The 23969-nt window shown below is 39.2% G+C and overlaps 1 protein-coding gene across 2 annotated transcripts in view; it reads right to left on the bottom strand.

Moving 5' to 3' along the window:
* csrnp3 (cysteine-serine-rich nuclear protein 3) overlaps positions 1–23969 on the bottom strand; it is a 48038-nt gene that overhangs the window by 5227 nt on the left and 18842 nt on the right. Inside the window, exons 1-2 of one of the 2 annotated variants that reach the window (XM_041807453.1) lie at positions 16804–17164; positions 4026–4194 (exon numbers count right to left, since the gene is read on the bottom strand). In XM_041807453.1, the coding sequence (XP_041663387.1) occupies positions 4026–4188 (163 nt within the window). In that variant the 5' untranslated portion in view covers positions 4189–4194; positions 16804–17164. Of the gene's footprint in view, positions 1–4025; positions 4195–16803; positions 17165–23969 lie in introns of those variants that run through there. The other variant, XM_041807452.1, reaches the window with a different exon arrangement.

Below are 23969 nucleotides of genomic sequence, written 5' to 3'. Positions count from 1 at the left end.
TGTTTTACACAATTGAGCCCTTCAACAATGAGATTCAAATGTTCACTTGACTAAAGTGGAGTAACTTCAGGGTCCTTTTGAAGCTGCTGAGGAGACGAGGCTTTTGTGACTGGCTTTAACCTCTGTAGACTGCTTAATTCACTATTAAGTCTTTTTAAATCAGGAAATTTGTGGAATCGAAAGCATCAGACCTATTCAAGGACATTTATTCAAAAGAAAAAAGAGTCGGCCTAGTTGAGTCTTAGCTTGAATTTCTGAGTAAACTGGACTAGTTTTGGGTTGGATTTTGGTAAACTTAAAGGTACAACTGGTAGAATTTTGGTACTGAATCATCTTTATTAATTAAACAACGACTAACCCTATGTCATTTCAATCAATCAGTCTTTATTCAGTCATAACTGAAGTTATCGCCAGGTGCTTTACAAAGTGGGCAGGTCTAGACCATACTCTTTTTTATAAGAATCTCTCAACACTAGGGGTGTAAAGGTATAGTGCTTAACAAATTTATTAGACCACCACCCAAAGTAAGGTTTATGCCACAGCTGCCCTAAATTAACAGCATTGGTAATTACCAAAATCATTTTTGATGTTTCTGCAATGGTTAATACACCAATATGTAGAAGCTCTTTAACCCAAATAATAGTCTTAATGCTAAAATAGAATTAGTATTGTTATCATAAATTTTCAAATTTACTGATTTACAAAAAAACTGAAAAAAAAAATAGTAAAGCACATTATAATTTCTTGAGTAATATGTCAAATTATAGTTATTTACTTGCATTCCTGAACAGAAAAATGAGTTTTAGTGGTTGAATGTTATGCTTGATTAATTTCTGACTTCTCAGAGAAGCCCAGTGAGCCGGCTCAAATTTGGGTCGAAAAAGGTGAATTCAGTTTGAAATTCCTCATTCCTGTTCAAAATGGTAAAACGTGAAGAGCTCACTGAAAATGAAAGAGTCTGCATTAAAGCACTTCATGATGCTGGATGGTCTCTGAGACAAATATGACAGGTGGTCTGATAAAGTTGTTAAGCACTGTACATGTATTCGTACTGTACTGTTCGGTACAGGCCTCTCAGTACGGTACAGACGTGTACCGAACGGATACATGTTGTTCGAAGCTCATACATGGACGGAAAACCAGAGAACAACTCACTGTCACACTGTCCTGGCAACCACACAACCACAGCAAATGACAGCAACAGCCTGAATATTCCCAGATAAAAGTGTCCTGTTCAGGAACTCTTTGTTCCCCAGTAAAACACAACAGTGGACAAAGACAACAACAGTAGTGCTGACATTATTCAGCAGGTGTGTTGCTGTCAGCACGTTATTCAGCAGACCAATCAAAGCATTTGAAAAGGCTCCACTCAAACAAGAACATCACTGTAACTAGGAGGAACAACTAAAAGTCTGACCAGCCGGTTATGAATTTCCCATGATTTAAGATCTTTTAATTATAACAATGGTGCTCTGCTTTTGTGAATCAAATTAATTCTAAACACGTACCTTATATGTAAATTAAAATAACCTAGTAATTCAAAAATGTATTTATTTATTAATATTTCTATTCTTTGAAGACCTTTTAGAAGGAGGTTGCAGCATTATTAATAATTTAAATTAAACTATTCAGCCTATTTATTTCAAAACTATTAAATGAAATTTTAAAAAAATCTGTTATTTATTCACTTTATTTACCGTACCGAAAAACGTACCGAACCGAAATTTTTTCGTGCTGTTACACCCCTAATCAATACTGATCACCATGAGCTCAGCATTAGCAACATTTACCATCGCTACAGTGGAAGGGAAAACCTCCCCTTTATCAGGCAGGAACCTCAAGCATCAGTTTTCTACGGTGGCCGACAAAGGTCACAACAATTGCAATGGCCACAACAAATGCAAACGCTACGACACAACTGCATAAAGCCACAATGGAGGTGAACATGACTCTGACTGTATAATTGGTCCAGGTTGTCGGGGACTCTTTTTGCTCATGAACGAAGTGACTGAGGCAAAAAGTTTCAGAATTTTTAGTGAATGAAGTTGGAAAGGTTAGTGAAAATAAGTTATTGTTCTGTAGCTGCTATCGATGTTACTTTCTGACTGCCGTTTCAATTATTTGACCATGTTGAACTTCGTGAAGGTAGCTTAAAATTAACAACGTCCTAATGCATGGATCACAAGTTGCAGCTTTACAAACTGCACCTTACGTACACACAGACTAGCCAACAAAACAATACAAACTTAAATATGTTAAAAAGTACAATATTGATGATTTGTGACAGTCAGAAAGTGACACTGGCCTTGAGTTTGACACCCCTGCACTACATGGACAAAACACACATGTAATTATTCAGTTCAAGTGTTTCAACCAGACCTGTTGCCACAGGTGTATGAAATCAAGAATCTAGCCATGCAGTCTTCATTTACAAACATTTGTGATGCAAAATGAGTCGTTCTGAAGAGCTCAGTGACTGCAAATGTGGTACTGTGATGGATGCAACCTTTGCAACGAGATCATTTTTATAATTTCATCCCTGCTGGATATTCCACAGTTATTTGAAAGTGATGTTATTAGAAAGCTGAAGCGTTTAGGAACAACAGCACATCAAGCGGAACACCATGGACAGTACTGTGCAGCAGTTTTAGGCATGTAGAGCACTAACGGTTCTTCACAGGTCCTGATGTTCCACAACCCCGAGCTGAAGAGAGGAGGGAGGGCGGCCAGAGTCAGTGTCGACACATTTGACATGCAAGTGTGTCGCTCAGCAGCCAAGGTCGAGCTTAACAGCATTTCTTTTGTACGGGCCTTTGCACCCCTGGTAATACACCCAGCAACCACCAACAGTTTTCAGGTGTTTAGAACATACACACGACAACCAGGGCAGTGCCAACCCTCCTACCCACCCTAACAGTACCCTTGGCTATGTTGAAGCACCACATCTACCCATAACTCCGTCCTAAAGCTGTGGTTTTTGTTTTGTTTTCATCAGATTATTTTCCCATGTCCTTGGTAATGTACAAAGACATCCAGAGCATGACCTGGGTTGTGTAAATCCTCCTTCCCGCCCGATGGGGCCCTCAGGTGGGCATACTCGCCATTACACGCCTTACTTCAGCCTCAAATTTTGGCCCAAACATGCCTAAAACTTCTGCTCAGTACTGTAAAATCACAGAGCAGGGTCAATGACGGCTAAGGTGGTGTGCCAAGAGTTCTGAATTTCCACTGACATTAATGCAAACGCAAAAACTGTGCAGCAGGAGCTGCATGCAAGCATCACATCACCTCAGTAAATGAGCAACACACGTAGCATGCTGTTTGGACATTATTGACTCACTTAGTCTTATAATAAAAAATTTAAAACCAGTATGAAACTATGAACCTTTTTGCATTTTTCAGTTTTGTATTATTAGTTGTGACATTTAAAGACATCAAATAATGCTTAAGGAAATTGTGACAAAACTAACAGTTGGATAACCACGAAAAATATCGTTCTTCCAGTCAACAGGGAGGGAAAATAATGTTTTTAATTTAGGTGTGAATTTGCTGATCTATATTTAAAACAGGAAAAAATAGCATCCTTCCCCTTTCTGCCAATAGTGTAGTTCTCTTCGACAGCTACACATTTACATGCACGGAGCCAACAGTGTTGCACAAACGCAGCTTGAGACTGCATCACCTCATTCATCTGCCTGTGTCTGTACACTGATGCCGCTCCTAATGAGGCTGCCTGTGCATCCTTTCCCTTTATTACAGCAGCCAGCCTCCCCTGTAAATTCATCCTTCCCTCCCTTATCAGCAGACATGCACATTTGTTTTCTTTCACTTGCATCCTCTATTGATCTGCAGCTCCAAAACCACACAGTCTCTGAATATTTTCGCCCATCTTGATTAAAAAAAAAAAAAAATCCCTTTCAGTGCTTTAGCTTGGTTCTCCCTGATATGAAATGATGACATTAATCTTCCTGTCAATAACCCACGTTAGCCTCACAGTGCACATTTTAAAGACACGAGGCACTCACGGGTGAAAGGGCCTGAGGCGGAGGGGTTGACACTGTCACTGCTATCCCCGCTCTCGCTGCAGGAGACCTCATCATCAGACTCCCGCAAGGAAGAGCACGGGGAGGAGGAGGCTTCCACCTCCTCAAATTTCCTCTTCAGTATTCCGCTCATGGCCCGCCGCATCTGCACCTGAAACAGACAGACAGCAGAGAGAGGGAGAGAGGGGCCGCAGATTATTTAATATCCAGTTTAGGGGCCTTCATAATCCTCAGCACACTCAATTAGCAGTGAGACCCAGACTCTCCTCCCCCCTCCACACAAACACACACACACAATCTCTCCAGCCGCTATCCCTGTTCTCCGGCGCTCCCTGGGCGATTGATCACCTTGGCACAAAGGAGCTGAGATGGAAGGAGAAAGCTGCTAATTACATACTACGACTGCCTAACAGGAAGTTCAGTCCACTATAATGGAGAGGATGGAGAAAAAGAGAGTGGACGGTACCCTGCACTGCTACATGGGATTGCATTTAATTGCTCCATACGAAATTAAAAATTAAACACAAAACACCCGGCAGCTCAAAATGTTAGGAGAGGAATGTTAGAGAATCAGCATCTTCTATACAGAATGCAACAAAGATTTCTGTACCAAAGTGCATCTATACAGGTGAACACAGATGATGATGAGCACTGGTGTGCAGCTACTGAAGTGTGACAAAAATACAGCGTGATTTGCACGTATATCACACATCCTGCAGCGCCAGAGGAAGAAAAGGTGGAGCTGTTGTCAACAGCATAATGAGTGACATCCTGTATGTCTGTAATGAGCTTCTGTTTGGTCAGATGCTTCAGCCTTAGGTGACTGCAGCTACAGTTGGTGGAGAGTAAAATAACAGCTTTACCATGACCGTCTTGTAATCAAAGAGACGCTATTCTTGATCAAATAGCCTTAAAAAACAAGATAGATGATGCACAGATCAGTAGTGGAATAGGCAAAAAAACATTTTATTTTTGGGCTAATTTATTCAAAATGGCGGATTTCCTGTTGGAGTTAGAGATTTACTCCGCAGACTTTTTTGTAGCGCTCTCTGAGACGATTCAGCACACCAAATTTCATAACTCTAGGTCAAAGTCGCTTTTGGGGCTTTTGAGGCAAATCCAGATGGTGATCTGTGAAACCTATATCAACCTCGCATTTTTCAGCCCCTACATATGTGTGCCGATTTTCTTTTAGCATGTTAAGGGACCCAAAAAGGGCCGGGATGTGACAAAAAAATAAATAATGACGAACCTGACCAGTTTCAATAGGGCTCTTGCACCCTCGGTGCTCAGGGCTAATAATAATAGAAATAATAGAAATGATAGAAATACAGCAGCAGCCCTATTTTTAAGCAGGTATATCTTCATGTAGTGTTCTGCATGCCAAAAAAAGAAAAAATAAATAACTGCAGTTCCTCAAGCATCCACTAGAGGCTGGATGCAAAAAAAAAAAAAAAACAACAACTAAAGAATCCCCACTGGGTCCCATATCAAAATCTCAGACATTGATATTAAGTGACTGGCTCTATAAAGCTTATTTCTTTTTCCCTCCAAAACCTCTTTGTTTGATTATTCAAGGCCAGAGGTTAGGCCCATAATTAAGGATAACTAGAAAAGCACTCAGAGAGCGCAGACCTCCTCCATTAGCCCTACCTCCCAACAATGAAGAATCCTTTAAAAACATTCCTGGATCCAGACAGTGATACGGATCACTCCCAAAATCTAACTCGCCAATTACTCCTTTCCCGGTGGGGTGGAGTCATGGTTAAACAAAGCATTGGCTTCACTACATGTTGACTGTCATGGCGGAAGCATTGCCTGCCTAGCAGGCAAATGCACTGACAGTCTCACCCACGGTCTCACCGGACGACTGAAAGTCATGGCAGAGGGTAAATATTCCTCTATTCCTCCCAGCACTGTGAGTATTCTCACTACAATTCGCTGTCTTTCTCTCTGTTAAGCTCCGACTTGTCTCCTCGACCAGGCGTGCGTCTTTCAAACTCTATAAACTCCAAAACTTTGAATAGAAACACACCCAAAAACATGCTGCTGGGATTGAAGTTACTCATGTACGCCATCTCCTGGTGTGAAGTGGTAACAGCGCAGACCTCGGCCATTAGCCCTATCTCCCAATAGTAAAGAATCCCTTAAAAAATTCCTGGATCCAGACGGTGATCCGGATCACTCCCAAAATCTAATCAGAGGCCTGAAACCTCTGTCAAATGCTCTTTCTAAAATGTAATGAAGCCTCCCACCACTAGTAGCTGATAAAGTCAATGGCCTCTAGCTTCCCCAGCGCATAGACAGACATAAACAGCACACTTAGCTGTTAGCATGTTGGAGGAACAGTGCCGTATGACCGTTTTTTGAACAAGAAAGTGCAAATAAAGTCATATGCAGACTGTTAAGGGTTATTCTCAGATATATATACTCAACCAAAGTGAAAGTAGGCCACATATCAAAGCACAATATTCATCTGCAAAGAGGAACGAAGGCTAGCAGAGCTAGCTGCTAATGTTAGCCACACTAGGCTAAGATCATACCCACTGACACAATTGCCCTGTGATTAATTTGACTGTTTTTAAGGTATTTTCTCCTCTTTAGACAAGTCAGTCAAACACAATCTAAATGGACATTTAGCCGAATAAGCTCATAGATGCCTGGGAACAACCCTAATTTTAATTTTTACAGCAGAAATCATCACGTTTAAAAGGGTTCTCGTCTGTGTAGCTCATTTCTTTACCTGTAAAAACTACATAGGGGATTTTTCAAATTTAAATTAATCTGTTTTGATTACACTAGGAGTTGTTGGTGATTTGCATATTTATGAGTGTGGATGACAGGGTTGGTGCAGTTTACCAGGAGGCTGAAGGCTAACGTTAGCTCTGCCTAGCTGCCTGTTTTCAATAAGAAAGAATAAGTGGAGGTTGCCTTTTAAAATTTAATGTCTACCATTGTTTGATTTTGAAACACTTTTTCAAAAACCAGAGGGTGTCATCCCTAAAACTGTCTATGATAAAGGCCTCGTTTATACAACGTTTTGCTTCATTTTCCATTTTCGTTCTGACAGCAACGTTTTCAAAACGATCTCCATTCACACGAGACTGAGGGAAACACCAAACACAATGTAGTACACATGCTACGCCAGTAGATGGCGGTGTGATTTTCCTGCCTGCACCAGATTCTGAGTCAGAATCTGGTGCAGGCACAAAATACGTCTCCGCTGATCCAAGTGATGGTGAAGTAAATCAACACTGTGCTGGAGAAGTACAGTTAAATTCAAATGAGTGAGGAGCACGAACAGTACACTGGTGTCGGCCATCTTTGCTTTGGGCTTCCCATCCGCGCCTGTGTTACAAGCCTACTCACGCATGGATATTTACTTCAGCTGCAGTGCGCATGTCCGTTTTCAGAAAGTGCCGGTTTCCCTGTTTACACGGAGATGGAGATGGCGTTTTGTAAAACTTCCACTCTGGAGCCCGTTTCCGAAAAGTTCCTTTTTCAGACACCAAAACGCCGTTGCCGTGTAAATGGACAGCCAAAACGCTACAAAACTTTTGCGTTTTCTATATCAAGGGTACAAGTCATGCATGATTAGACATAAAGACAATCTGAGCAGAACTGACTGACAGGCAGGTGTACTGTAGCTATGCGACAGGAAGCTAGGCTGCACTTTAGCTAAGCAACACTGGTGACTATGCCAAGTCAATAATGGGATTTAGCTAGCTGTTGGCTTTATCAATGTTGTCTTTATTATATTGAATACACTAACTTGGTGATGAGATAGAAATCTGTGCATGTTTCAGCAATCATGATATCAATTTGGCCCAACTTAACTCGACCTCTTTGTCGTGAGCGCTTTGATTGGGCTTTTTAGCACTTTTTCAGCAAAGAAATGGGACACAGCACTAGGACTACATCCAGTCTATGGCCACGTCTTACTTCAGGAGGTCATACTTGAAATTGATTTCATCCTAGCAATGGAGTCCCTGAGAGGCAGCTGTCAAATCTACCAGTGAAGGATCCAAACATATCTGGAGATTCATAGCATGCCTATTTAAATGAGCTGGCTGAGTCTCAATGGCCTGAGTTATACGCTTTTGAATGTCAGCAACCGGTTTCAACTCAATCTCACTGCTACCAACTGTTAAAAGACAAAGGGGCCTTGACATTTCAAATTATTTTTAAAAATTCCGTCGACCAGGCCTGATCATTTCAGTCCACGTAGGCTACACTAGCTGGGTCCTTCAAAGGATGCTTCCCCTGAATTGAGACACAGCTTTTATTACAGCCGTGTCACACATAGAAATAAATCAGAAAGTATTTCTGTATTTCTGCCTGTGTAGGTGCAGATAAATGTTTTTAATTGGAGCACTTACACATGCAGAGGCTGCCCTGTTAGAAGTGTTACAGACCACTTCAATGTCAATTGAGGGCCCATTAACTCGCTCTGACTGATGATGCAATTAGACAAATAAACAAGAACAAGCTCATCAGTCAGCTATACTAAAACTAATCAGCTTTACACTGGAACTGCCACTGCACTGGGACTGTCAGACAATACATTATTCTGATCACTGTTTTTCTCTTTGAATTACATTCCTATTATTCCTCAGTGTGTAATGTTTGTAGTACTGCAGGATTTATTTAATCATAATCACTATTTATAATAACATGCATGCTTGAAATGTACTCCTTTAATGTATTTGGCTGATGGTCTATGTGTTTCTTGTTTTTGCAGCAGTAGCTGGAACGTCATGTCACATTTCAAAAATAAACCCAACAACACAGCAAGGATTGCTATGACTGGCAGCTTTTCCCTCTCTGCTTTCACTCCTGGAAGCTGGAATCAGTAAAGACAGCATGCATCTTCACCCAGTCCCACTCTGTCTATCTGCCAGAGCAGCTTGTGGGGGAGTTTCCATTCACAGACAGCCACAGTGTGTTTTATCCGAGCTCTGCTATCGAGTCATTACAGATGCAAATGCTGCCTGAGAGACACGCTGCCTGAGGAAAAAAAAAAGAGGTGCAGCCCAGAGAGGAAGAGCGCTGCCAGCCAAGAGGAGGGGGGTCATTGTTCCCAGGAGGCTGTGCTTGTTCAGTGCAGTGACATGGCACCGGCAGCGTTTGGAGAAGCTCCAGAGTCAATAACTCTACCTACAACTGAGGAATGCGAGGCATCCTCCGTCTGAGAGGAAGCAGAGGAGAGAGGAGGTAACCTCAGTGAAGAGATTTATTTTAAGAAAGAGTTTGATTTGTTCATTTAGAAGTGAAATATGTAGGAGCAAGAATGTTCTTTCAGAACATGTAAGGCAAAAGCAGACAAACAAGAAGAAAACATCATGTAATGAAGCTGCAATGGTATCACAGATACCAGAATTAGCATAGACCAACTGATACCAGTACAGATACCTGGATGACAACAGTCCTGATACCAGTATTAATAAACAGTGCTCTGAAAAAGTATTTGCCCCCTTTCTGATCAATCAGAATCAGAAATGCTAATCAGAAAGACTATATGACACTTATTTAAAGACTATAAAGCAGTGTTACTCAGCCCTGCTCAACCAAAGAGCCAAATTGTTGAAAAATACCTTTGCAAGAGTCACAATGTAAGTAGTGAAAAGTGGCAAAAACAGGTTAAAGAGGTAATAAAAATAAGTTAAAGGTGGCAAAAATAAGTGAAAAGGGGCAAAGTAGGCATAAAGTGGCAAAAATGGGTGAGAAGTGACAAAAATGGGGAGAAAGTGGCAAAAACTGGTGACAAATGACAAAAAAAAAGTTTCGGGCGGCAAAAATGGTCAAAATCCGGCAAATATGTGGCAAAAAATGAGTGAAAAGAGACTAAAATGAGCAAAAAGCACCAAAGGGAGGTAAAAATGTGAATAAAAAAGTGGTATTCAATAGCAAAAGGCAGCTTACATAGGCAAAAGTGGCAAAAAATCATTTAAAAAAAGGGTAAAAAATTGCAAATAGCAAAAAAAGGATAAAATTGGTAAAAATGGGCAAAATGTGGAAACGTGGCAAAAATGGGCTTGTAGCTGTAAAAACTGATTAAAAGTGGCAAAAATTTGTAAAAGGTGCAAAAAAATTGTAAATAAGGGCACTGGAAATATACAGACAAAATGAAAGTTGACGTATAAATCCAACTGTATAAGGAAACAAACTCATTAATGTGACTTGCAATGGATAATTTCTGAGGTCAGAGACCTTTCTAAAGGTTTTCTGGATGAATAATATTTCAAATGAAGACATAAAAAAGACAGAAATCATCACAAAAGAGCAACATGTGGCTCAAAAGCAGCGCGTTGAGTATCACTGCTGTAAAGTGAAAAAAAAACCTTTATTTTAGGTTTGTTGTATAACAGGCCACTGTGTTATGAGCCACCAGGCTAAATATTAGTTATGAAAATATTCTCCAAGTTTATACAATTAAGCTTCAAAATCATGAAAAATGAGGCAGCAAAATCTGAAGCCACACCCAGCCAAGAAAAATACAGTCCTCTCAAATTTTGATCGGAATTGGGGGTTGAATTTACTGTTTTCTGGCACAAATCTCTCTGATACGATGCCTTTCATGACCCGTAGACCACCGTGGCTGATAGATTTGGGAAATTTACCAAAAACACAGCATGTAGCTGGCTGTTAACTTTCACTGAGGGCTCTGTAATTATATATTGATATAGTCTTAAAGAGGTGGGCTCAATCCCCATCAAAATTGGTGGTGAAGTGAACAACTTTCTAACAGTCTAAATCAAAAATACCCTCACAAGTAGATCTCAGTGTTTTCACATATTAACAGCAACCTTATTCCAACATATCCAACACAGAGTGTTAAGACACAAAGTTTGAATTTTGCTGTTTTTGTCATAATCTAAATGAAAAATCAGTTTTGAGCCAGTGTTAGTTTTGATGGCTATTTTTAATTTTAGTCTCAGTCTTCGTCTTTAGATTAAATGCATTTTAGTTTAGTCACATTTCAGTCATTTCTATCCTTTATAGTTTTAGTCCAAATAAAGTCTTCACATTTTAGTCGAGACTTTTAGTCTAGGCGTTTTTTATCTTGCCTGAATCTGGAACCTAATCATGGTAGTGTGCTCTATGCTGGGGTCCCTGCTTTCTACAGCTGAGAGGCAGAATAGCTACGGATGCATCGTATTTCAACAGATTTACCCACAGTTGAGGAATATTATGGCTTTTTAATGTCCAACCAAAATTTAAGCACAATTTAGTCTCCTTTTAGCTATCTTGACAAACTCACTTTTGGTCTGTTTTAGCCATCAAATATCTATTTTTAGCTAGCCTTAGTCCAGGGCTATTCAACTAGTTTGGAATGGGGGTCACTTCCTGAAGAAGCATCCATAAGAAGGGCCTGAGAGACACTTCATGATGCTGTGAACAAGTATTCACCCCTGTCCTAATTTTTTGGGGAAAAAGTCATTGCCCCTAAACTTAATATCTGGTTAATCCACCGTTGGTGACAGCAGCAACAAGCAAGCATTTGTGATAAATTCCAATAAGTCTTTAACATCTGTGTTAATTTCATCTCCTAAAACTATGACTAAAAATGTTCGACAACAGCCTTTTTTCCATGACAAAAACTAGACTAAGACTAACAAAAATAGATCTGTGATGACTAAGACTGACTAAAGTAAGTTTAGTTTTCATCAAGATGACTATAATTAGACTAAAATGTGATGTAGTTTTCATCGGACAGTAGAGATCAGTGATATTTCTCCACTGTGGGTAAACCTGTCATAAAACAACGCAGCTGTATCTATTCTGCCTCTCATCTGTAGAAAGCAGGGACCCCTGGTTTGACAGAGTGCAGAGAACACACTACCATGATTTGGTACCAGATTTAGGCAAGAATATAAATGCTTGGACTAAAAGTAAAGACTAAAATGTGAGGACTTTTTATAGACTAAAACTAGACTTAAATGTTTTTGAGTTTTTGTCGACTAAAACTAGACTAAAACTAAAAAAGGGTAGAAATTACTAAAATGTGACCAAAACTAGAAGAAGTTTAATCTAAAGCACAGGTGTCAAACTCAAGGCCTGGGGGCCATATGCGGCCCGCGGTGCAGTTTTACCAGGCCCGCAAGATCATATCTTGTTTAGAATTTGCCTGCTGCTGTGAGGTTTGCAGATTTCTTCCAGTATAAAAAGGTAAATTTAACCTTGAAGATCGAATAAAAAATTCCTTGTTAAGGCGTAAAAATCTGAAAAAGTAGAGAGAAATAATTACATAAAAAGTCAGGAATGAGGGAAAGAAATGAATTTGTGTTTTCATTTCATATTTTCATTTTGCATCCCAAGGTTATGACTGAAACTTAGGGTTTTGAATTTTCTTTCATATTTTCAACATCTAAATTCATAATTTTGACCTTTTTTTCTCATATTATGCCTTTTAGATTCACAATTTTTCATTTTAAATCTAATCTTGACCTTTTAAACTCCTAACTTATCAAACACCTGATTGTGAATTTTATCTTATATTTTGTCCTTTTAGAGGAACAATTTTGAGTTTTATCTTCTAATTTGACTTTTTAAACTCTTGATTTTGTGATTTATCTCATATATTTACCTTTGAAAACCTTATTTTGACTTTTAATTTTGTATTTTGACCTTTAGGACTTATAAAGTTGACTTTTTATCTCAGATTTTGATCCTTCAAACTCATTTATTTATTTTGTAGCATTTATTTGACATGGACATGGTAACACTGATGCTGTGATATTGAATCATTTTGACTTTTTTTCTTTTTTTAAAAAATCTCAAAATCATTTCTCATCACTGTTTAATTTTCCCCAAAATTCATTACCTGTGAAAAAATGGTTGACAGTTTTCAGTTAAATCTTGACCCTGTTAGGCCATCAGGGTACACCTAAATTCAGATTTCGGCCCCTGCTGTGATTGACACCCCTGATCTAAAAAATAAGACTAAAATTAAAAATATCTGTCAAAATTAACACTGCACAATGCTAGAAACCCCCACATGGAGAGATACATTTATGACAATGCATATTGAATGCAAAGAAATTAGCTCCAAAGCAGTTAATCCATAGTAGCATGAATCTGAATAGGAGGGTGCAATAAGCTTTATGCTATAAAGGAGGAGGCTGGGGTGGAGGAGGTTAATCTTTGCAGCAGCGTGGTGCATCAGCATTAATGCAAGCAGGGATTCATGACAAGAACGGTATATTTAAATACACTGCCATGTTGAGAGAAAGAGCCGTGATTGGCTGTGGGAGCTAGAAGGCGATAATTGGGATCAACTGGCCGTCAGCTGATTATGACTTGGCATATGACTGCCGTGTTCTGCATGAAATTATTAGCTTAGCTGCAAAGACCTGGAATTATTCAACATTATCTCAGCAACATTAAGCAAAGTTTTAGTGACATTAATTCACTCTGACTAAAGACTAAAATCAAAAATAGCTGCCAAAATTAACACAGTTTCACATCACTGTGGAAGAATTTTGGCCCACTTTTCTTTGCAGAATTGTTTTAATCCAGGGTTTCCCAGCATGCTTTTGCACTGCAAAATAGTAACAAAAACACAGAGTCCTTCTGGGTTGAGGCTTCAAAAAATTTTGATAGTGTGTTAATTTGAGGCAAAATGATTTTGTGGCCCATTTCTACCAAAAACTCGCTCAATTCCAAGGAGAAACTGTACCCATCTGTTACGCTGTATAGCATGGGTCATCATCTAGATTTGTAGAAGGGCCAGTTTTTATTTGGAAGACCCTGAAGGGGCCAGACTTAAAAAGTCAATTTAACTAAATATTTTGGACCAATTAACATATAAAAAATTTAAATTAAATTAAATTAAATTAAAACAAACAAACAAACAATTGTGAGCTCAGTGCCAAATTGCAGCTGCCACTAGGGGGCGATTGTGATATTTAGACTATTTATTCCTGGGGCTGGCATGCTGTCATCACTGGGTTTGAGGCTAAAATGCTGTATTGTGATTGGTGGAGAAACCAGTTTATTATGGCAGGAAAAAGTAAACTCCCAACAACATGAAGCCAACATTAAAGCCTACTGGGATTTTTAACATACCATACCCTAAATAACAACATAATTTTCCTCTGCACATTTTCTGATTTTAAAAAGCTTCTGGGGGCCGGATGGGAAGCTGTGGCGGGCCTGATGTGGCCCCCGGGCCTCCAGTTGATGACCACTGCTGTATAGCTTAACTTCCTGGATGGTGCAACCAGCGAGTCCTGGGTTAAAGAAGCAATGCTCAGAACTAGAACAGAGAAGGAGGTTTAGGAATTATCTGAGATACTCTAAGACCTCAGTTAAAAATTATTTAATATAGGACACTGATCATCAACTGGCAGTCCGGGGGCCATATCAGGCCCCTCAAAGCTTCCTGTCTGGCCCCCAGAAGATCGTTAGATTCAGAAAAGAAGATGTTGTGGTTTTAAGAGTATCCCTTGGTGTTAAATGTCTGCTGCTATTGAATCAATCCCACAAACCACTAATATTGAAATAATTTTAGACTGTCTTAACATTTGATCTGTTCTTGCTGAAATTTACTGTCATAATAAGTAGATATTAAAAAAAAAGGGTTAAAGTTGGCAGAAGTGCTGCAAAAATGGCTAGATAAAGTGGTGAAAAGGGGTTAGAGATTAGCAAAAATGGGTGATAAGTGGTAAAATGTGTTTTGGCATGGCAGAAAGGGACAAAAATTGGCAGAAAAATGGTGAAAAGAGGTAAAAATGTGGCAAAATTGGTAAAAGAGAAAAAAGGGGCAAAAAGTATCATAAATTGGTTACAAATGACAAAAAACATACCAAAAAAGTAATAAAAAGGGGTTAAAAAGTGGGAAAAAAACAGAAGAAAAGTGGAAAAATGGATAAAAGAGTGGCACAAAGGGGACATAACATGCATGAGAAGTGGTTTAAATGGGTTAAAGAATGGCAAAAAATTGTGTTATAGAGGAAAAAATAGCAAAAATGTGTTGAAAGTGGCAAAAATTGGTTTTAAATATAAAAAATGTTGAAAAAAATGTAACAAACAGGGTTTCGAAAGTGGCAAAAATAGAAGAAAAGTGGCAAAAATAGATAAAATTGGCATAAAGGCGATAAAATCTTGCAAGAAATTTGGTTAAAGAGGCAAAAAAGGGTTAAAAGTGTAAAAAATGAGTTCATACTAGTACTAAATCACAATTGTGAAAGGCCCATTCTCTGGGATTTTTAGGGGTCCAGCTGATTCTGCTGTCAGGCTCTTTGTGGCCTGCTGCATTATAGATTTTTGGGATAGATCTTACTTGTAATTCCTAAAAATGTCCTGCATTTTGAAAGAAAATGTTACTACAATAATATTTCAGTTAAACCCAAAATATAAAAATTAAATTTTTGTGTATTTGAAAGTCTGGCCCCAGAGTTTCTGTCAGGACTAAATCTGGTCCTTGTGCGAATGTTCTTGATGACCCCTGATATAGGAATGTTCACTTTTTGAATTAATATAGATAATCAGGGGCGGAAATTCTACATACTGGATCTTTAAAGGCCCCAAGGCCTCCAACTGAATAGCCTGGTCTAGTCTTTCTCATGAAAATAAGGCTGTCTATGAACATTTTTGAGCTTTTTTGTTTTACATAACAGATTTAAATATATCTATTTGATTCTGGAAAAAGGACAAAATATTTTTTCCAGCTTTGAGGTGTTTCCGAGACCTTTAAATGAATTAATTAGTAATAAATCCAAAGGCAGAAAAATCAAATATTTAAAAAGTTGTTGCAGCCAAACAGTGCACTTTCTCCTCTGAACAGCTAAGACATAAACTCATGAAATAATCCAATGTAAGAGAGATTTAACACGCTGATCAACATCATCTCACATTAATCCTGCCATAGAAATACATTTAAATAATGTGACTTGTCGTAAAACCGGGCAGGAGCGGAAATTTCCAGCACAAATGACCTGGGCAATTTCATTCCCTTCCTAGTGGAGGTCCTAATTAGAAACCATTGTTGGAATCCTATTCGTATGCTTAGCCCTCAGCTGATGCTGCGCTAAGGCTTTGATACCAAAAATGGTTACCATGGTGATTATAATGTACTCTCACAACCAGTGCTTTCCCATATGACAGTGTGCTGCATGCTGTGTATAAGGGTTCTTTATGTTAGAGAACAAATGCTGGAGTGGAATCGCTTTATATCTGAGCTAATTGAGTTCAGTTTGGCTGATTTCCTGTCAGCTAATGCCTGATAAGTTAATTCAGTCATGGCAGCATGAAAAGTTAAAGTCCTGTCCCTGGATGGGCATGACATCATGAGGCACAGAGCTGCGGGTAATCTAGGGTGAACCTCTTTCATGACGGCTAAATAAAAACCAGAGGTTGCTGCTCCTCTCCAACAGCTCTCTCTTTGTCTTCTCTGTTGCCTTACCACTAATCATGGCCGGGCAGCGTGCACTGTAACAGTACCAAGGAGGAAAAAAAATCCCAGAGAAAATAATGCAGCAAAAGGCAGCTTGGAAAGCCCCTCCCTGTGTTTGATTCCCTATGCACACAAATCCAACTCTTATTTTTCTTCTTAATCAGCACGGCTCACATAATTGTTTTTCTTTACATCATCATTCATGAGGTTTCCCACAATCCCCATAAACCCAAGTGACAACACAAGGCTCCAAACACTCATGCCAAGAGATGCCAACAAGCCGATGGCATCAGGAGCGAGTCATGACACATCATGTGTGTTTATGTGTGAGCGTGTTTGCCGGCCCTCACAGGAGCGACTGACCTGTATCCACTGGCAGCCTGTGACTCCTTTCACCTCTTCTCACAGCGGCAGCACAGCCACACAGTGCAATCAAACGTGGCTATTCAAAGCAAAAAAAAAAAAAAAAAAAGAAGGTGAAACATGCTGAATGGAGAGGTCCCTCAGTTGGTGTCGGTCCACTGACTTGCAGCGACCCCTGAGCTTCATGGGAAAGAAAAAAAAGGTGCAGGAGTGTGAGAGAGAGAGGCTTGTAATTTTCCAGCTCTGGCTGCTACATATGCTTTTATTGTTGCAGGTCGGCAGTCTTTCTCACTTAAACCCCTCTGTCTGTCACTGCGCTCCTCTCTCTCTTTCTCTCTTCTCTCTCTCTTTGGCCACACAAAGGCTCATTAGCTGCAGCCGGCTGAAAGGCAGGAGCCTGACTGGAGCAGAGAGTGGAGCAGAGCAGAGGCAGCCTGTGAGATCACATGGGTGGGATGTCTGAGAGAGAGAGAGAGAGAGAGAGAGAGTCAGGCGTGCCTCTGCTCCTGCTGTCTGCAGATATTTTTACCAACATGAGCAGAAGAAGGGAAGGGGGGCAAGAGGAGGAGGAGGAGGCAGAGGTATGTATGGGGTCGAGAAAGGAGGGAGAATTTTGGAGAGATGGAGAAGGAGGGGTGTAGAGAAGATTCAGGGCAGTGGGGAAAAAAAAGGAGAAGGGGGGTGGGGGGTTGTGACAGAGCCACAGAGGCGAGTGGGAAAGAGGAGGGGGAGAGTGAGGAAGAGGTTAAAGAGAGGGAGTAAAGAGAGGGGAGGATCAAGGATGTAGCAAAGCAAAGGTACAAGGGGGAAATGATGCCAAGACTGAAAGAAGGAAAAAATCTAAACTGAAGTCCTTTAGGGGAAGCAGCCAAACAGTTTATTTTACATAGTTTTTTCTGTGATAATGAGTCAGTTTTGGTTGTTTTCTCAAGATCTTGACTTATTCATCATTGTGCTATGACAGGGGAAAATTTGAAGGATGATGGGGCCACTTTCATATACAAAGGTAACAATTTCAAGTCATGAAAAGATGAATATCAACGAATTGTTGTGTCAAAATGTTTGTTTACAGAATTAGCACAGTGGGCAATTCATACCATCTTTACAAGCTACAACTTTGTTGTTTTTTCTTACTGACAGAGCAGTATAGTTTTGTGTTACCTCCCTGGACAAGCCCCCAAGATGACATGAAAATATTCTCGTCTGTCAATGAAAAAAAACAGAGATAAACTAGAAAAGCACTCAGAGAGCGCAGACCTCCGCCATTAGCCCTATCTCCCAACAGTGAAGAATCCTTTAAAACATTCCTGGATCCAGACGGTGATCCGGATCACTCCCAAAATCTAATTCGCCGATTACTCCCTCCCCAGTGGGGTGGAGACACGGTGAGGCAAAGCATTGGCTTCGCTACGTCTGGACTATCATGGCGGTGCATTGCCTGCCGGTGCCAACAGACGCACTCACAGTCTCACCCATGGCCACGACTGGAAGTCATGGCAGAGGGTGAATATTCCTCTGTTCCTCCCAGCATTGTGAGTATTCTCGCAACAGTTCGCTGTCTTTCTCTCTGTTACACTCATCTCCTCGAGCGGGCGTGCATCTTTCAAACTCTATAAACTCCAAAACTTTGAATAGAAACATACAAAAAATGCTGCTGGGATTGAAGTTACTCATGTCCGCCATCTCCTGGTGTGAAGTGGTAACACTGCAGACCTCTGCCATTAGCCCTATCTCCCAATGGTACAGAATCCTTTAAAAACTTCCTGGATCCAAACGGTGATCCGGATCAGTCTCAAAATCTAATCAGTTCTTTCTTATGCCATTTCTGACATTTCCTGAAAATTTCCTGAAAATTTGTCCACAACTTTTTGAGTTATGTTGTTAACAAACTAACTAACTAACAAACCCACCCGATCACATAACCTCCTTGGCGGAGGTAATAAAATCAAATCATCATTATTTGATCTCATCTATATAGATTATATAAAGATGGAAATCTAATTCATTGTGAAAACAATAAAGCTGCACATAAAACTCTTGAAAACAACTTTTGGTCTGCTGATTTTGGCTAAGGAAAATGCTATACCTCTTATCTTTTTGCTGACACTACATGAAAATATTCTTAGCAAAAGTCTTGGGTCAAGTTTGTTGCATGTTTAAATCATATGTTTTAGCAAAAAGTGTCCTCCCAATTTATTTCTGCATTTAAATGCAACACTTTTCAAGAATCTTTGCATCAGTTTCATCAGATCATCTGCTGTCTGACATAGACCGTCTCCTGTAGAGGATTCAGACACTAAAGATATTCATAAAGAAACAGTCGATAGTAATGATTTATTTTTGCTTTTGTAGCTCATGTTGAGGTACTTATATCAATCCCAGTTAAGCAGCTAAAAACTAATATTTTTAAGTCAAATATTATTCTAAATTGGCAACAGTTGTTATGACAACAGGAAATTAGCATAAGTAATCAGAGCATATGAGGAAATATGCTTCCTCATCCACCAGAATTAAGACTCCAAAAATGGCTCAACGCTATTCTAAAGATGATAAAACCTAAAGAACATCACATATTGAGTACATGAAAACCCTGGCAAATCCAACAATGGGGGTTATTTACAGAAAAGTTCTTAGCATAAAGGAGGAAATGTCAACATATACTCCTCATAAATCCACACGTCTCAGTCAAAGCCCAATTGACAAATAATCAACAGAATATTAACATTGTTCATTTTAAATTTCTAACAACTAAAAACAGTTTATTTTAGCATAAGAAATCCAACCAAACAAGGACATATCACCATTCACTACCTGATCCAGAGGAAATGAGATGTGTCAGCACTGTAGTGAATGCATGAGTGATTGTGCTCCCAACACTTCCTATGCCAGGAAGTTCTGCAGTACAGTCAGTCTGGTAGAGTTGTGCAGTCTGAGAGCCATTATGTCATTCCTACACTGGATTTGACTGTGCGTTGATGCTGACGGCCCTTCGCTACCTAGCACAGGAGAGCTTTAAGCCTGGAGGCTTTTTACAGTATCAACTCACACGAATGACTCTTTATCAGAACAAACACAGCACGCAGGACAGCAGGAACGACAGTGATGGCTCTGATGTGGACATAATTTCAATGTTTGTTGGTATCGATGATTTCAGGTAAACACCACATTTACTGACTGTCTTTTTCTCGTGCTTCTTAAATGAAACAAATCGTAATGCAACCCTGCATTGTTCTGCATCCTCAGCCACAGTGTCCTCAGTGAACCTCACTCTGACAGCACTGCACTCCTCCTCCTGCCCTGTTTTCTTTTCTATCTCTGCCAATACCCTTCTTCCCCATCTAACAACACACAAACTCAAAAAGACAGCAGCAATAAGTTCATTAATTCTCATTCACTCAAATCCTTTTCTTCCACCATTCCTTCTGTGCATCATGCAGCTCTGATAAATTTAGGGCCATAGTAGAAGCAGTCGTAGTCAGTAGTAGTGGGGATGGTATATTATTTAAAGGATTATGTTCTGTCCTAGGGTGACTTCTGCCGTTGAAATGGCTCATTTTAAATATGCAGTTTGAGTTTAGAAAGCCAGTAGAAGTGTACTGACTGTACTCTGACAGACTGTGCTGAGCAATCCAAGATTACAGCTGACTGTTACGGGTGAATCATTAGGAGCAAAGAACAAGCAGAAAGCATGATAATGAGGATGATGGACCTACTTGAAAAACTAATGCAAGGTCAGGAGCTGCTTAATACAGAGGGTTGGAAATAAGAAGCATTTGTCATCAGACAGAGATACTGATCTGAAGTTTATATGCAGTACGAGCCATTCTTTAGGATGAGCCAGATTAGATCCTGTTTTAATGGAGCATTATAACGGATGAGAAGAGGCAGTTAAAACTGCTGCCAGTGGTTAATTTTCAATGGTCTGTAGCAAATACTAGCATGATAATCGAATATGGCCTTCATGAGAAAATATTGATTGTATCTGACCATACTGAACTTCTTACTTATAACTCTGGGTGGTGCTGCTGTTTTAATACTGTAAACAAACAAATCTGTCATTAGCCTTAGCTAATGTACGTAGTAAACATTACTGTGCATGCAAAAGTAGCTTAGTAAGTTATAGCAATGTTATCTTTAGAAAACAAAGCTAAAGCTAACATAGCTATGAAAGCCACATCGATAACGTAGCTATGCTGCTTATGTAGTTAATTTTAGCTTTTTAGCTCAGTTAGCATATATATCTTTGAGTTTCATGTGCTTTAGCTTTTGTTACTTTAGCCACATAGCTATCTGATCAATGTAGCTACCCTTTGTTTGCCTTAGCTTTAGCTATTTTAGCTATGAAGCTACATAACCTATGTAGGTTATGTAGCTAACATAGCTTCCCAGTAGACCGGGGATGTAAAGGTAGCTAATGTGGCTAATGTTAAAATTAGCTTTAGCCTTATATGTATGTAGATAATTTTAGCTTTATAGCTTGGTTAGCATAGATATCTTTGAGCTTCATATGCTTTAGCTTTTGTTACTTTAGCCACACAGCAATCTGATCAATGTAGCTGCAATTCACACAACTTCTAAAATGGGTCTAGTTTTAGCAAATTTAGCTTAAGCACATGTAGCTTTGTCTGCCTCAGCTTTAGCTGTACTAGTTATTAAACTACATTACCTATGTAGCTTGCATAGCTTATGTGGCTAATGTTAACATTAGCTTTAGCCTTAGCTAAAATATGTAGATAAGTTTAGCTTTATAGCTTGGTTAGCATAGATATCTTTGAGCTTCATGAGTTTTAGCTTTTGTTACTTTAGCTACATAGCTATCTGATCAATGTAGTTGCAAATCACATTACTTCTAAAAAGGGTATTGTTTTAGCAAATGTAGCTTATACAATTGTAGCTAACATAGCTTTGTTTGCCTTAGCTTTAGCTATATTAGCTATGAAGCTACATAACCTATATACATCATGTAGCTTACATAGGTTATGTAGCCTGGGGATGTAACAGTAGCTAATGTGGCTAATGGTAACATTAGCTTTAGCCTTAGCTAAAATATGTACATAAGTTTTGCTTTATAGCTTGGTTAACATAGATATCTTTGAGTATGAATTTCATCTTTTGTTACTTTAGCCACATAGCAATCTTATCAATGTAGCTAGAATTCACACTACTTCCGAAATATTTTTAGTTTTGGCAAATGTAGCTAATGTAGCTTTTTTGCTTTAGCTTTAGCTATATTAGTTATGGAGCTACATTACCTATGTAGCTTATATAGCTAACATAGCTACATAGCTGATGTAGCTAATGTTAACATTAGCTCAAGCCTTAGCTACATTTGCTATGTTATAAAGTTTTCATGGTGGACCAGCTTTTCCTTTAAGCAGGCTGTTTACTCAGCCTTATTAAACGTTTTGTAAGCCAGGGCCCAGTATAACTAATTGTTAGCTTAAATCGATGCCGGGATATCACTCCAGGATACCAACTACAGTCGCTCTATCCCTGCGGCAGATCACCTCTTCCTCCCGGGGCGGTCCTTCAGAGACACTTTGGTGACGTCACTGGAGAATCTCCATGCTGATCAGATCAATAGGGCAGTATCCCTTTAACATCATATTTTCAGTTTGAATGTGTGAGTTCATGTCACTGTCAATATGTCTACCTGTGTGTGCTCTGAAAACCCTTCAATCAAACCGTTCTCTATGACTCAGACATAATAATAGACTGGAGGACAAACAAGTCTGAGTGAAGCCTCCTGATCAGCAGGGTCTCGGTCTAGGCTACCTGGTGAGGCTGTAAAGCAGGTCTGCTGTCTCCATCTTATCTTAAAAAGCATCTGTAGTAAAGTTTGTTTTAATACAAACCTCTGCCTGGTTTATTGCTTTCTCATCTCTCTACATTCAGGCTGAAGTTTGAATGAACCAAACATCCAAGTGAGTGCTTCAGAAATAGGAAACTGATTTAAACAGAAAATTAATCTGCATATATAAAAGGAGGAATTGGTTTGCCTGACTTTGATCATTTCTTGCAGAACCTTTAATGTAAAGTGATATAACTAAGCCTCATCTACATTCACTCAAAGCTTTACCTCCTTACCCTCACATACAGTATACATGCTGCCCTATTACTTAAAAATGCAAAACCTCTGCCGAAGAGACTATTTGTTACACCATTGCAGTTACAGTGATGGTGACCTATATTTGCTTTGACTTCAACGCAGCTTTATTTCAACACAACAAATTAAAGAAAGCAGAGAGAGACAAAAAAAAAGGTTTAGAATTAATCATCTGTGTGCTGACGTTGTAATTGAGGTCATATGCAAAAAACTTGCACAGCTCCCTCTGTAACAGATAAAGGGTGATTTGAAAGTACCCCCCCCATCATCATACATCACATTTCTACAGTATCAAATGAGCAAATAAAGATCTTCTTCTTCTTCTTCTTCTTTTTTTTGCAAATACGGACTTTTTAAACGATTTTTCTTCCTGGCACAGGATCCAGCATTAACATGTTAGTATCAGCTTTTCCTGAGTAGCTCTGTGATAAAATAGCATTAAAAATCACATATCACTGGTTGAAAACAATGTTATCAACCTTTTGTTTACTTTGACTGCAGTAATATGGCATTTTATTCATAATCAAAGGGCTGATACAATACAGAATACAAATATGGGTATATGTATTCGTAAGAGAGAGGTCTGGCTTGTAAAAAAGTGACATTATTTGCCAGCACAAGATAGTTGCTGTATACGATTGTTAATTTTAATTCATTGCTTTTTGTAAAAGAAGTCTGTCTTTAACATTCATGAAATAACCGCATTACAAACACGATAGACTAAGCAACATTTCATAACTAAAACAGAGGGAAAAGGTCAGAGGTCAAATCTGGTATTTAATTATGTATGGACCCGTTTGAGAGGTAGCGAGGTCAACTTTGACTTACCTTAGCACTTTTAGCCGAAGTTAAAGCTAACAAAGCTATGTACATGTAGTTAACATTATCGTGTAGGCAAATGTGGTTAGTAAGCTTTAGAATTATGCAAGCTTTAGCAAATGTAGCCAATGCTAATGAAGCTAGAAGGTATGTAGTTAACATAGCCAAATTTGCTTAAATAAACATAGCATAAGCAAAAATCACTAATGTAGCTTCATAAGTGTTAGCTACATTGTCTGGA

Source organism: Cheilinus undulatus, linkage group 15 (assembly GCF_018320785.1).
Source record: "Cheilinus undulatus linkage group 15, ASM1832078v1, whole genome shotgun sequence".
Lineage (NCBI taxonomy): Eukaryota > Metazoa > Chordata > Actinopteri > Labriformes > Labridae > Cheilinus > Cheilinus undulatus.
This window is presented reverse-complemented; position numbering and strand designations above follow the sequence as displayed.